At 50.9% G+C, this 11,720-nt stretch overlaps 4 protein-coding genes across 6 annotated transcripts; 3 read left to right on the top strand and 1 right to left on the bottom strand.

Moving 5' to 3' along the window:
* Nucleotides 1-450: 450 nt before the first annotated feature.
* J3458_001004 (uncharacterized protein) lies at nt 451-798 on the bottom strand (the record flags this gene model as incomplete). Its single annotated transcript, XM_066116471.1, has 1 exon — nt 451-798. The coding sequence occupies one exon, from the start codon at nt 796-798 to the stop codon at nt 451-453; it is 348 nt and encodes a 115-aa protein (XP_065978353.1).
* Nucleotides 799-7,164: 6,366 nt separating this feature from the next.
* tom22_1 (mitochondrial import receptor subunit Tom22) lies at nt 7,165-8,194 on the top strand. Its single transcript, XM_007809796.2, has 2 exons — nt 7,165-7,529; nt 7,602-8,194. The coding sequence occupies exons 1-2, from the start codon at nt 7,442-7,444 to the stop codon at nt 7,973-7,975; spliced, it is 462 nt and encodes a 153-aa protein (XP_007807987.1). The 5' UTR covers nt 7,165-7,441; the 3' UTR covers nt 7,976-8,194.
* Nucleotides 8,195-8,661: 467 nt separating this feature from the next.
* DID4_2 (ESCRT-III subunit protein did4) lies at nt 8,662-10,346 on the top strand. Of its 3 annotated transcripts, none has more exons than XM_066116468.1 (4): nt 8,662-8,720; nt 8,816-8,955; nt 9,156-9,834; nt 9,931-10,346. In XM_066116468.1, the coding sequence occupies exons 1-4, from the start codon at nt 8,691-8,693 to the stop codon at nt 10,102-10,104; spliced, it is 1,023 nt and encodes a 340-aa protein (XP_065978350.1). In that variant the 5' UTR covers nt 8,662-8,690; the 3' UTR covers nt 10,105-10,346. The 3 variants fall into 3 exon arrangements, with proteins under 3 accessions (XP_065978350.1, XP_065978352.1, XP_065978351.1); XM_066116470.1 differs by having other exon boundaries at nt 9,024-9,834; XM_066116469.1 differs by having other exon boundaries at nt 9,156-10,346.
* Nucleotides 10,347-10,621: 275 nt separating this feature from the next.
* Nucleotides 10,622-11,569, top strand: DID4_1 (ESCRT-III subunit protein did4; the record flags this gene model as incomplete). Its single annotated transcript, XM_066116467.1, has 4 exons — nt 10,622-10,627; nt 10,705-10,980; nt 11,090-11,347; nt 11,435-11,569. 4 exons carry the CDS (start codon nt 10,622-10,624, stop codon nt 11,567-11,569), a joined length of 675 nt encoding a protein of 224 aa, XP_065978349.1.
* Between the last annotated feature and the right edge of the window lie 151 nt (nt 11,570-11,720).

The raw sequence follows: 11,720 nt of genomic DNA, 5'->3' as shown, positions 1-11,720 counted from the left end.
CACCAACATGCACACCCGATCGCGATCACGGCCTCAACCGACTCGCAGACGTGTTCCAACGAGGGAGTTCAGCGGCCGCCCCAACTTGCCTCATCATTACCAAATACCAACTAGACACTAGACTGCACCAGGAAGTAGGTGTGGTCCAGGTGGTCGGTTCCTGGCCGCTCAGGTGTCAGGAACCAGCACTGGTGGCCCGTGGCATTGTGGCAGAGCACCAGCATGACTTGCCCACGCCCCTCAGTGGAGAGAGACGTTAGAACTGAGAGGCAGTCATAATATTGCTCCACGTCGATGAGGTCGGCTGGTACTCCGTACTTCAGCACCGGTGGATATATAATGTATGACCAGGTACCCGGCACTATGGTACCTGGGCGTTACCCAAACCAACAGGTAGGTACCTAGGTACTTAGGTACGTATCTACGCACCATACCCCCGTCCTTCATTCTTCATGCGGGAAATCCAGATGGGAAGGCAAATGCTGATTTTCTGGCCTCAATGGGGCGGCTATTCGAGGCTTGAAGGAACTTTTCTGGTCGTCGACTTCTCCATGCTTCTGCTGGAGTTCTTTGTTTGAGTCTCGCTGCGGCATCGTGGGGACGGCTAAGCCTAATCGGTACCCATGTCCCACTCTCATGGTCTGGTACTTGGGTGCTAGTTGGCCGTTGCCCAGTCTCCCGACGTGAGGGATGCATCAGCAGACAAGTCAGAGATTTCTCTGGTGCATTCTTGGCCGCCCCGGATGTCTTTTGTGGCTTTTCCCCAGCTTGCCATCCCCCGGTCTTCTTCGAAAACATCCATTCTAGTGTCTTCCCCAGGGCTTTCTTTAACGATGGCTTCGCCGCTTGGGCCACGGCCCTGTACCAAGAGGCTCAGGAATACCTTTTATCCCCGAGGCCCAATTGTACTTGCCAACGTGGACCCTGACAACCTTGACGCACGGTGCGTTTTGATTTTGTTGAACCTTGTGCCTGTAAATATCACGGCATGCACTCGTTGAAAGCTTGCGTGACAAAGGGTTAATTACGGCTGAACCGTGTTTTCAATCTGATTACCGAGATTTTCAACCCATTCACCGCACTCAAGATATAATCAAAGCTTCAGATGTCGGGGCGAGACCAGGTCTTCCAATTCATCGTCGTCGAGGATTCCGTGCCAAATGAATCGGGACCAAGTATACCAACAAATCTAGGTTTACATGTTTCAAACCTGTTATGCTAGGGCATCATTAAGCAAGGCCAAGCAGACATCAGTACAGGACCAGTGAGGAATTCACAAGACGTGTTCGACCGCGACTCACAGTGCCCCGTCTTGGCCGTGTAAGTCTCGACGAAGGTACATGTCGCGCAACTTGGCGCATCTTGTCAACTCAAAGCCGTTTGCACCTCAGATACTCGGTAATGAGAAGACGACAACAATTCTATGTATGTATTCACCTCACGTGCGGTTTTGGTTTCGCAGCGGATATTCTGTAACGGGAAGTTGACAGCTCTTCCCTCTTCAACACGTAGATGCAAACAAGGTCGAATTGACTACAAGGGACTAGTGTGATGCAGATGGCGTGCATGACGATTTTACAAGGAAAATCTGTACCCCCTCACCTCCGTCTTTTACCGCTTTGTTTGGCGAGGAGGTTTCGGGGGAGCCATGTCTCAGCTATCGGCTTGTTCAAGCACCAAAAGCACGCCCAAACATTAGACGATTTTGCAGGTTTAGTAAGCATTCTTCAACTCTCTTCCCTCCTCTTGGCTCAATGTCTGTCAGCGAGAGAGATGGCCATCTCGAAAACATCACGGCGGCACAACACAGGGCGTCGGAGACGGCGACGGACGGCGCGGGAACCGGAGATGGCTCAAGTGTGGCGGCAAGGAAAGGCCCATATTCACACTTGGTCACTCGCATATCATTCAAATCATACGCAAGTATTGCGGAGCACTTGGTACTTTCCATTGAGGAAGTGCATGCATACCCGAGACCTGTCGCTCATTGCCTAAAAAAGCTCGGCTACGGGCAATACTTGATGGCTGGGCGGACATGAGTCGGGCAGATACTGCTGGGCTTCAATTGCATTTGGCGCTTTGCAGAAAATGACGCCGCCATTGTCTATTCAACAATGCTAACTTGACAAGAGCAAAAAAGTTTGTGCATTTTCCTCCATTGGCGCCCGTCTTGGTTGGCAGTTTGCAGCGCCATTCGGTCGGGGGTCCACCTCCGGGGGTCCGCCGGAGGACGAGGAGAGCACTTGAGAGCTTGGTGGAGGATGAGTGGAGGTGACAGGCCACACGCCGCATGGAAACTGGAGCCACACCGGACCAGAAACATCCCCACCAGAACCGTCGGCCGGCACCCCCGGAGCCAGGCGCACCGATGTTTCGATAAGGACCTGTCAATGTTCCAGGTGAGAATGGCTGGCGGCGGGCTAGTGATGCATGATGGGAACAATCGAACTGCCGCGCCAGCAGTGAGCTGGGTTGTGCACAGGCTGATCGCTCATGCGCCAGCCGGACCACTTGGACGAAGCCATTCCCGGTTTCCATTACCCCCAGCTTTCTCCATCCCTACCAGTTGACGTTTCCATTACCCCCGTTTTACTTGATCGCAGTTCATGGCTGCCCGTAGCGATCCGCCATGGCCTATCAGATGGAAGCCCAGGCACCTGAGCCGATCCACTGGTGGACTATCTTACGTCCCCAGCGGCCAGCGACGCTCGCTGCACGCCCTCGCCGCCGCCGCCGCCGCCGCCTCCGCCTCCGCCTCTCCCTCCGCACATCAATGATATGGTTCGCTACCGACGCGCACAACACACGCCGCCAGGATGGATATGCAGGCGTTCACTCGATCAAACCCAGGTATTCTTCTTGGGCCTTGATGTGTCCTCGTGGAGTTCAAGGAGTGTCTGGCCCAATCACACATGCTGCTGATGCACGATTCTGAAGGTGTTGACACCCATGATCCAACTACATGTCTTGCAAATATTGGTACATGATGGAAGGTCGGGAGAACTAGACAGTGGCTTCGGTGTGATGGAGACTGCGTTAATGCTATGCGTCCGACAAATATGGAATAACTCTATTCGCATGCGGTGGAATACGGAGCATCTTTGAGCATCGACAGAGGGCGCAAATCTTCAGCATTGCTTTCCGTCGACCGTCGTGCATATTGCGTGCTTCAAGTTTCAATACACCCACCTACCTAGGTAGTTAGGCATCCCTGAGGCCCCAGACTTCTCGCCCGGTTGTGACGTGTCGCTATCAAACAACTTGATTCCGTACAAGTTGAGCTTCGCATGCTGTAGCTGTCTGCCATGGGCAACACGTTGCCGACTTTACTCCGGAGCTGTGCTTGCTACAACCAACTACACAATGTAAATATGCACAATGCAGCAACGCATGTTTCCCGGGGCCCGACATGTGCATCAAGTCGTGCTGGACGGAGCAAGGCTTCACCTGTGACAACTACTAACTGCCAAGCAAAATCAGCACTGGGCCGTCTATCCGGTTCCCGACAGCAACGCAACGATGGCAGCAAGCCATTGACGGAACACGGAGCACTGCACTGTGCTGTAATGCACTGTACTGCACCAACAAACCCAAAAAGAGTCAACGTTTAGTAGTTACTACGAGCGGAGCAGGGACGGAGTATACAGAGTAAAAAAAGGTCCCCAAACAAAAAGGGGGGGGGCTTTTCGCCCACTCTGGCACCAGCATTGATCACGAGGACAACAGGAAAAATAAAATAAACAATCAATGCAACAAGATGGCGCATTTTCTTTAACCCTTTTCGTCCTTTTACTGTAAAAGAGACAACAATTAAAACCTTGAGCACGGGTCCGTGTCTTATTAGCCTTTTCCAAAACGCAGGCTTGCCGTACCCCAACCGCTGGGGTTGAGTATGCTATCCCTGTGCATTGGTCACGATGGCTGATGAAATGCCACTACTGGCCCTTCTGGCCCTTCTGGAGACACCAGACCAGTTGACGTCTTACGTACAAGCGGCGAAGTCGATTCGATGAGTCCCAAGCACCTCATCACCAGGTTTCGCACGTAACCCACTGGCCAACCGGCCAACATGGGCAGCGAACGGATAAGCGGCTACGGAGTATGCCGTGCGTGCAGAAATTAAAAAAAAAAAGGGTATTTTTCGTCTTGTGCTACTGGATGGAGCAAGTGTTGCATTGTTATGTATCTGTTTTCACACCGAAGTAATTTGGAGTTGCGGTGACAACATTTGAACTGCCAGTTTCACCCAGTGGTATACTGTACGGAGTACTCGAGGCCCAGTAGTTCTCCGCACCTGCATAGAGGCACCAGACCTGAATACTCCGTGTTATTACGGAGTATAGCGTCTGGTTTAATGTTGCCCATCCCAATATTGCCCCAGGCCACTGCCACTTCCCTGCCACTCACTCCCCTGTCTGGTCCTTCTTGCATGAACAAGACACTGGGCCAAAAAAAAAAATTAAAAATTAAAAAATTAAAAAATTCTCCATATTGAACTAATGTTTCCGCCCTTCCGAAACTGGGCTTATGAGTCTAGCCATCCGCCCCGGATTTTCTCTAGCGGGATCCCTACAGCTGCTATTTTTACACCGCCCAAGCAAGCACAAAGTCAGGGTTTGTTGTTGTTGTTGTTGTTGTTGTTGCTGCGAGTGGGCAAGGCCCTCGCTCGTCACAGCCTCGATCCGAATGTTGCGTGCATTCGAAATGTTGTGCGACTCCGGCAATGACACTCGCTTGCATTCGAACGTTACATTTCTACTACTATTACACGTATGTATACATGTGTATGATGTGACTCTGTAATGCAACGTCGATTGAATATCAGGTTCCTGAATTGTATTCCTTGTGTCGACTGCACCTGGGTGGATGAGGCCGGCGATTGCTGCGAAGACGGAAATATCGGCCATGCAGCAGAGATGACCATGAATTGCAACTTGAGAAGATACAGAGTACTTGGCCCAGGTACGTTTTATGGGAGCTTGAGTACCGAGTGCCGAGTTGCATACTCCGTACATACATAATACATGGAATTCTCAAAGTCCATGTGGCATCATGCACTCCGCTCCGGCTGATTATCATGGCGACGCCATCAAGGGACCGGGGGGAGTCCTTTTTTTTTCTTTTCTCCTTTTTGTTACTGTTTTTGAAGCATTTGCATTTTTCATCTGCCAATTGCGTACCATATGCAGCCAGGATGACATATCAGATGGCTCGATCTGCTCAGTATCACCAGCATCACCATGACCTCCTTTGGTCATCGTGTCCCGTCAGAGGGGCACGCGACCTCCCGCGATGGATTTTCTCGCGTAAGCATTATATGGTGCCTTGGTCACATATGCTCTTTGATTTCTAAAATAGAAGCAGCCTAGACTACGGAAACATTATCCATAGGTGGAGGATTATGTGATGCTTGACCCCAATCCTCATCGGCCATGCCGCGACGCCGTTTGCCTCCAGCTATAGCGCTCGGGATTTGCTCCATGGCGCCGTGGACGCCCGAAGATTGAAACTTTGCAGCAGCCAAAATGCGCCACAGCATGATGCTCCTGCGTAATTTTTGGCTCGACAGTTGGTGTTGGTGGTCACGATGCCTTCATGGCCGGCAGGTGACAGCTCACAGGGGTGTGATTATTCGGCTGTCCCCAAACAAGACCATTCATCAATAATGTTCAAGGGAGGATTCAAATCCCTCCGCCAACATTCTCCTCGTCTGCCTCGCCACCACGGAGAGGCCATGTGCCCTGCCGTGTTCGCGTCGGCGATTGCAAAATGGGGGCATGCGAAATTATCCAATCTCTCTCATTCGCGCCCGACGATGCCAATCTTGGGGTCCAAGGCAACGGTAGTTGAAAAACAATTGCCATGTACTCAACTCATCCATGCTGGTCCACGACAAGTACCTTTTGTCCATAATTCGGTTCTTTTTATGGTTAGAATTGGCCTTTATTTTACACTATTCGTACACCCTAGCCCAGAGCGAACGCTCTGAGCCCCCTGCTTTTGGACCCAACAACGAGGCATTGCAAACCACATGACTATGCGCAACCCGTGATTCGTGTCACGATTCCTTCTTTCAATTTCGCTTCTCGGCTTTCAATCCCGTTCATGCATACTCTTGTACGAGTAGTAGTCTTTTGATATGAAACAATTTGACACCGGGACATATCCTCAACATACAGAACTAGTCTACTTTCTTACCAGTTAACCAACGCGGATAAATGAGTACCAAATGAATCAGCCAGGAATTGTTTGGGGAAGCACCGCTAGTGCCACAGATTGATACCAGCACATACCCCCGGTGTTGTAACTACCCGTTATCTGAATTGGTGATCCGGGTCAGAGTTGCATCAGCTCCTGTCAAACCAGCCTCATGCATGCACGTACCGGATCGAAGCAGCTTCCGCATGAGCTACATCTTCACAGGTGGCCGCCTAGGTTCAGGCTAATGAAATACCACACTCGAAAAAAAAAATTGCGACCGATGGCAATAGATTTTGTCGTTCAATTGGAGAAGGGGACTCGCCATCGGTATGCATTTTTACTATTCCCAGAGTCTCAAGTTGACGAACTCGAGCGACGTTTAAATACCCTACACCAGCTGGAACGAACTTGCAACTTACAGCATCTCTTTCATATCCACTGACACGAGTGCATTATACATGCACGCTATTTTTTTATATTTTTTTCGTGTGTGTGTGGCAAAAGTCCCCTTCTGAAATACATTGGCAAAGTCGAGGGCTATCTACTAGTAGTTGAAGATATCAGCGAACCCATCTAGCCTACATTCACCTTCCAAAGAACTGCAAGGTACAGATTAATTACGCCTAATAATGTGGTTCGTAGCCAATCAGGTTGTACGATTGGTCCGGACCTATGCTTCGCAGAATATCCAGGGCCAAAGCCACGCTTCCTCCATTCGCAGCTTTCCGGCTTCAGTGAAGCACAAGTGTAAAAGACATTATGATTCTCAGGATCCGCAAAGTTCTCTTTTGTAACATTTAGTTCTTTTTGGCAGTAAAACTCGTACATCCTCAGTCTCCCGAGAGTTACCAGGCTCGCAACCTTAGTTGTGTGGAACCCTGGCACGTGACGTCTCATTTCCTTAACCTCCAGATGAGAGCAACACCCTGGTCAGTCGGGCCAGGACCAGCTCGGAGCCAAAAATTTTGAGTACGGAGCACCCGTGACGCAGTTCTCCAAATCAACGACCACACGCCCATATCGCGAACATTAGCAGGCAGTCCGCATCACACCCAAGTGGCTAGTGCGGTCCCATATCAGCGACTGTGTATCATTTTATTCCCATAGTATACTTTTCCACGAGCTGCTTGCGCCTTCATCGCCTTTCTCGTTGATCGGGGAGTCTTGCAGTCAACAGACGCTGTCCGACCGCTTCACGACGACACAGTTTTATCTGTAGCCATTCTCCTTACCCGCCAAAATGGTTACTCTCACCGAAGTTGAGGACGAGCATTTCCAGTCGTCCCAGGCTGGCCCTGATGTCGATGACGATGACTTCACTGACACTGGTTCGTTCCCATCACCACCAAATATTTCAGGAGATTGAAACAGAAGCATTTTGGCTGACGAACCCTCGTTAGACTCTGAGATTTCCAATGACTCCGACTACGACCCCGCCAATGAGACCCTAGCAGAACGCCTGTATGCACTTCGAGATATTGTCCCCCCGACAACAAGAGGTTGGATCTCCAGCCGTGTCAACTCCATTTCCAGCAAGGCTTGGAGCGTATTGTCATTCAGTGGCAAGGGTGCTTGGGTCATTACCACCTCTGCCCTATTCTTTGGCGTACCTTTTGCTTTGTCCTTTGCCGAGGATCAGCAACTTACTGCCATGGAGCAGGAGTACAACATGCGACAGACCGGTAGCGAGCTGCTGACCGCCGGCTCCGAGCAGAACACTGCTGATAAAGTTGGAGCCGCCCTGGGTGACGGCCAGGCTAAGCCATCGCTGTAAACTCGTCATTATAATTGGATTATGCCGGAATTTCTTGAGACATTGTGCGCCCCGGCGACAATCTCTGCCACGAGCCAAATTTAAGAGGACATGCTGATAGCGCCTTTTTCTGTACAATACTGTGTCGGGACAAGAGCTGGGAGTTTCACGTCGCCGCTTGATGGAATACGAGCGACTGGGAAACCAGCCTTGGTAATAGAAAGGCGAATTGGGGTGGGAAATGAAAATAGGGGGGGGGGGGAATACGGGAGTGGATTTTTTTCCATCTTGATTTCAATCTCATCTCCTATGACGGGCAGGTTCGCATGTATTTTGTCGCTGTACCTTAGACTTTGATTCTCTGACTTGTACCATGTGGATAATGAACACCAACACTCGCGGTGAAAATCTCCATCTGTGTCGGATGTCACCTTGAGCAGCGGCTCTTCATGTCTGTACTATCGCTGTATTTTGTTGTTGAAAAAGCCGAAGCCTGCATCCAGTGAAACTCAACTGATGGGCGTTCTTCGGCCATTGTAGATATCAAATCACAGGATATGAGTAAAGCCACACGCCAAGTCGAACAAATACTGAAGCTTGATGAGTATCGCCCAGCTAAATGTAGGGTAGCATCGACTCGGGCGGGGTGTCGTCGACTGGAAAGGCGTGCTTCGGCGACTTTCCTCGAAAATTACCTCGTCTAACCAGTCAGAGTTGAGTGCAAATTTGGCTCGCAATGGACTACGTACTGTTACCAAAAATTGAGGTAAGCTTGTATGGACAGGAAGAGGACGAATCACGACCTGAGCCCCAACTTTGCATAAGGGGCCGAGTGATGCTAACCTTTGAACTTGGCTATAGCTACATGCCCACCTGACTGGAAGTGTTTCACGCTCAACGTTACACGAGATTTGGAAAAGGAAGAAAGCGTCGGGTCAAACTGATCTAGAAGACCCGCGGCTAGTCATGCCCGAGGGCAAACACGACTATAACCTTCAGACGTGAGTGACTGTTGCCAACTCTCCACCGCAAAGTCCAAGGCATCGTAGCATGCTTAGATTGCAGATAGTGTTTGCCACGTTTGTACGTGACGTGCAATGGTATGGCGGAGTATTGCAACATGGTACTACCCTCGCTTGAAATGGCGTATTTGCCCTCTGGACCGCCAAGTTTCCGTGCGAGACTAATGGAGGGCTTGCAGTTTCTTCCCACTCTTCAGCAGCTACATCTACAATCTTCTCACGGACGAAGAATCGATTCGCTACGCGATAGATAGTGTGCTACAAGACTTCCTGGCCGATGGCGTTGTGTATCTAGAGCTGCGCACCACTCCGCGATCTACAACCACCATGTCTGCAGAGGCGTATATCACAGTCCTCCTCGGTGCTATTGAAGAGTTTGAAGCGCTGCACCCCCAATTACACACTCGGCTGATATTGTCCATCGATCGCCGCCATTCCATTCGTACAGCAGAATCTATTCTTGACCTCGCAATTCGTCTACAAAACACAATTGGGTGCGGCGTTGTTGGCATCGACTTGTGCGGAGACCCCACTGTTCGTCCCGGGGGGCAAGTTGCCGTCTTTACTCCCGTCTTTGAGCAGGCCTCTAGAGCCGGGCTGGGAATTACTGTTCATTTTGCAGAAGCAGAGGCCAGTGGATCTCACGATGAGCTCCGCACGCTGCTTTCCTGGAATCCTGGCCGATTGGGACATGTAATATGGGAGGACGAGGAAGCCAGGGAGGTAATTGCAGAAAGGGAACTGTGCCTGGAGCTCTGTCTGAGTTGCAATGTGCAGGCGGAAATGGTCCATGGGGGGTTTGAAGGCCACCACTTTGGGCATTGGAAGGACGTCAAGGGCCCCAGGATTTCGCTAGCGGTAAGTCTCGATAGCCTGTCCATGTCTCTGCGTAATCCCCAAATGGGGAGGAGTCAGGTAGATGGATATAGACGAAACTGACAAAGGCCCTACCAGACGGACGATGTAGGTGTGTTTGGGAGCCCCCTTTCGAACGAATACCGACTAGTGGCCGAACATTTCCATCTCGACCGTCCTCAGATATGCGCCTTGGCTCGGCAGGGAATCGAGGGCATATTTGCCGGAGAGCAAGAAAAACAGCGATTGCGGGATATTATGTGGAAAGAGTGACGGCAACGGCAAACTTGGCCATCCCGATGGCACAGAATATGTTCAGAACGAAATTTGAACTTGTGACTTTGATAAACAATAGTGTTAAATCGTATGCAAGTTCGAGCTTCCCATTTCGGGAACTACCTGCGCAAATCGGTACCTGGGTAGTCACGTCCAATGTTCATTTTCGATTCATGTTGGATGTCGTATCCAAGGCTGCAATTTAGCGCGCGATGACACTCATGTCGTCCCGCTGTGGCACCCAAAGAAAGGCAGACAGCCAGTTGAACCGCGGCTGCCAAGCCAACCAGCGTCAACCCTGGCTGGCTTTGCCGCAGCCTGCACCTACACCTAGGTGGGAGGAGCGGCGGCGACAAACCACATGCACTTCCTTGATCTCGACTAGGCAACCTTCATGTCGGCCTGGCGTACATGTGCCACAGCTCGCGGCAAGAATATTTTGCGACAAATTCACAGCCTCTGAAAATTGACCTGTCGCTGCGGGAACAAGGTCGTGTCGTTCTCAGCAGGAACCATGAATGTCCGTCAACACCAACTGCTTGCCGGTGGCGGTCTTCGTCAAGGCAGGAGAGTGCGTGGCTAACCAAGAACCTACAGATCCTCGAATGGGCCTTTGGGAAGCGCATGACGCCGGCTGAGCGTCTGCGCAAGAATCAGCGAATGCTCGACAAGGCGATCCGAGAACTCGACCAAACGCGCGTCAAGCTGGAGAAGCAGGAGAAGACACTGATACAGCAGATCAAGACCAGCGCCAAGAATGGGCAGATGGGCGCTTGCAAGATCCAGGCCAAGGACTTGGTCCGCACGAGGCGGTATATCGAGAAGTTCTTTTCGATGCGCAGCCAACTACAAAAGATTTCATTACGGCTCCAGGTACGACGAGTAATTCATAATTTATATATATACATACGCGGGAATAGCTGGGAGGATTCACTTTTGTGAAGAGAAAGGCGACGACTGACACGAGACACTTCCAAAACAGACGTACCGGACGAACGAACAAATGATGCAAGCCATGAAAGGGGCCACGATGGCCTTGGGGAGTATGAACAAGTCAATGAACTTACCCCAGCTCCAGCGAATTGCCATGGAGTTTGAGCGAGAAAACGACATCATGGAGCAGAGGCAGGAGATGATGGATGACGCCGTCGACGATGCCATGGATGTTGGTGTCGAAGAAGAGGGCGACGAAGTGGTTGAACAAGTCTTGGAAGAAATCGGCATTGATTTCAACCAATCCGTAAGTTATGCCCCAACACAGCACATTTTTGACCCTTTATTTTGCCGTAGATTGCCAAAGTAGCGAGTGGGCTGACGTACCTGGCAGCTTGGGGAGACGCCAACGGCAATAGGCAACCCTGCTATTGCGGAGGGCAAAATTGCACAGGCTGTTGGCGGAGGGAGCGGTGGCGACCCAGTTGATGATGACCTTCAGGCCCGACTTGATAGCCTGAAGAAGTAAAGGAGCGCGATTATCAACTTCGGTGCGCGAGGCATTATTTTACTATGCATCTATTCCGTGCTCTTTCACGGACGACAACTATGGGAGAGGCTGGGCGATTTTTCCTTTTTGCCATCTCTCTCTTTTTTTTTCGACTGAGGCGTTTTCGAGT

The sequence above is a fragment of the Metarhizium acridum genome, assembly GCF_019434415.1.
Source record: "Metarhizium acridum strain ARSEF 324 chromosome Unknown scaffold_1, whole genome shotgun sequence".
In the NCBI taxonomy this organism is placed as follows: domain Eukaryota; kingdom Fungi; phylum Ascomycota; class Sordariomycetes; order Hypocreales; family Clavicipitaceae; genus Metarhizium; species Metarhizium acridum.
This window is presented reverse-complemented; position numbering and strand designations above follow the sequence as displayed.

Bases quoted from the DNA above. Each gene is read 5' to 3' on its own strand.
- DID4_2 (XM_066116468.1), top strand. From the start codon at position 8,691: ATGGACTACGTACTGTTACCAAAAATTGAG. The intron at 8,721-8,815 runs GTAAGCTTGTAT...ACTTGGCTATAG, and splicing joins TACTGTTACCAAAAATTGAG to CTACATGCCCACCTGACTGG. The intron at 8,956-9,155 runs GTGAGTGACTGT...GAGGGCTTGCAG, and splicing joins CACGACTATAACCTTCAGAC to TTTCTTCCCACTCTTCAGCA.
- tom22_1 (XM_007809796.2), top strand. From the start codon at position 7,442: ATGGTTACTCTCACCGAAGTTGAGGACGAGCATTTCCAGTCGTCCCAG. The intron at 7,530-7,601 runs GTTCGTTCCCAT...AACCCTCGTTAG, and splicing joins CGATGACTTCACTGACACTG to ACTCTGAGATTTCCAATGAC.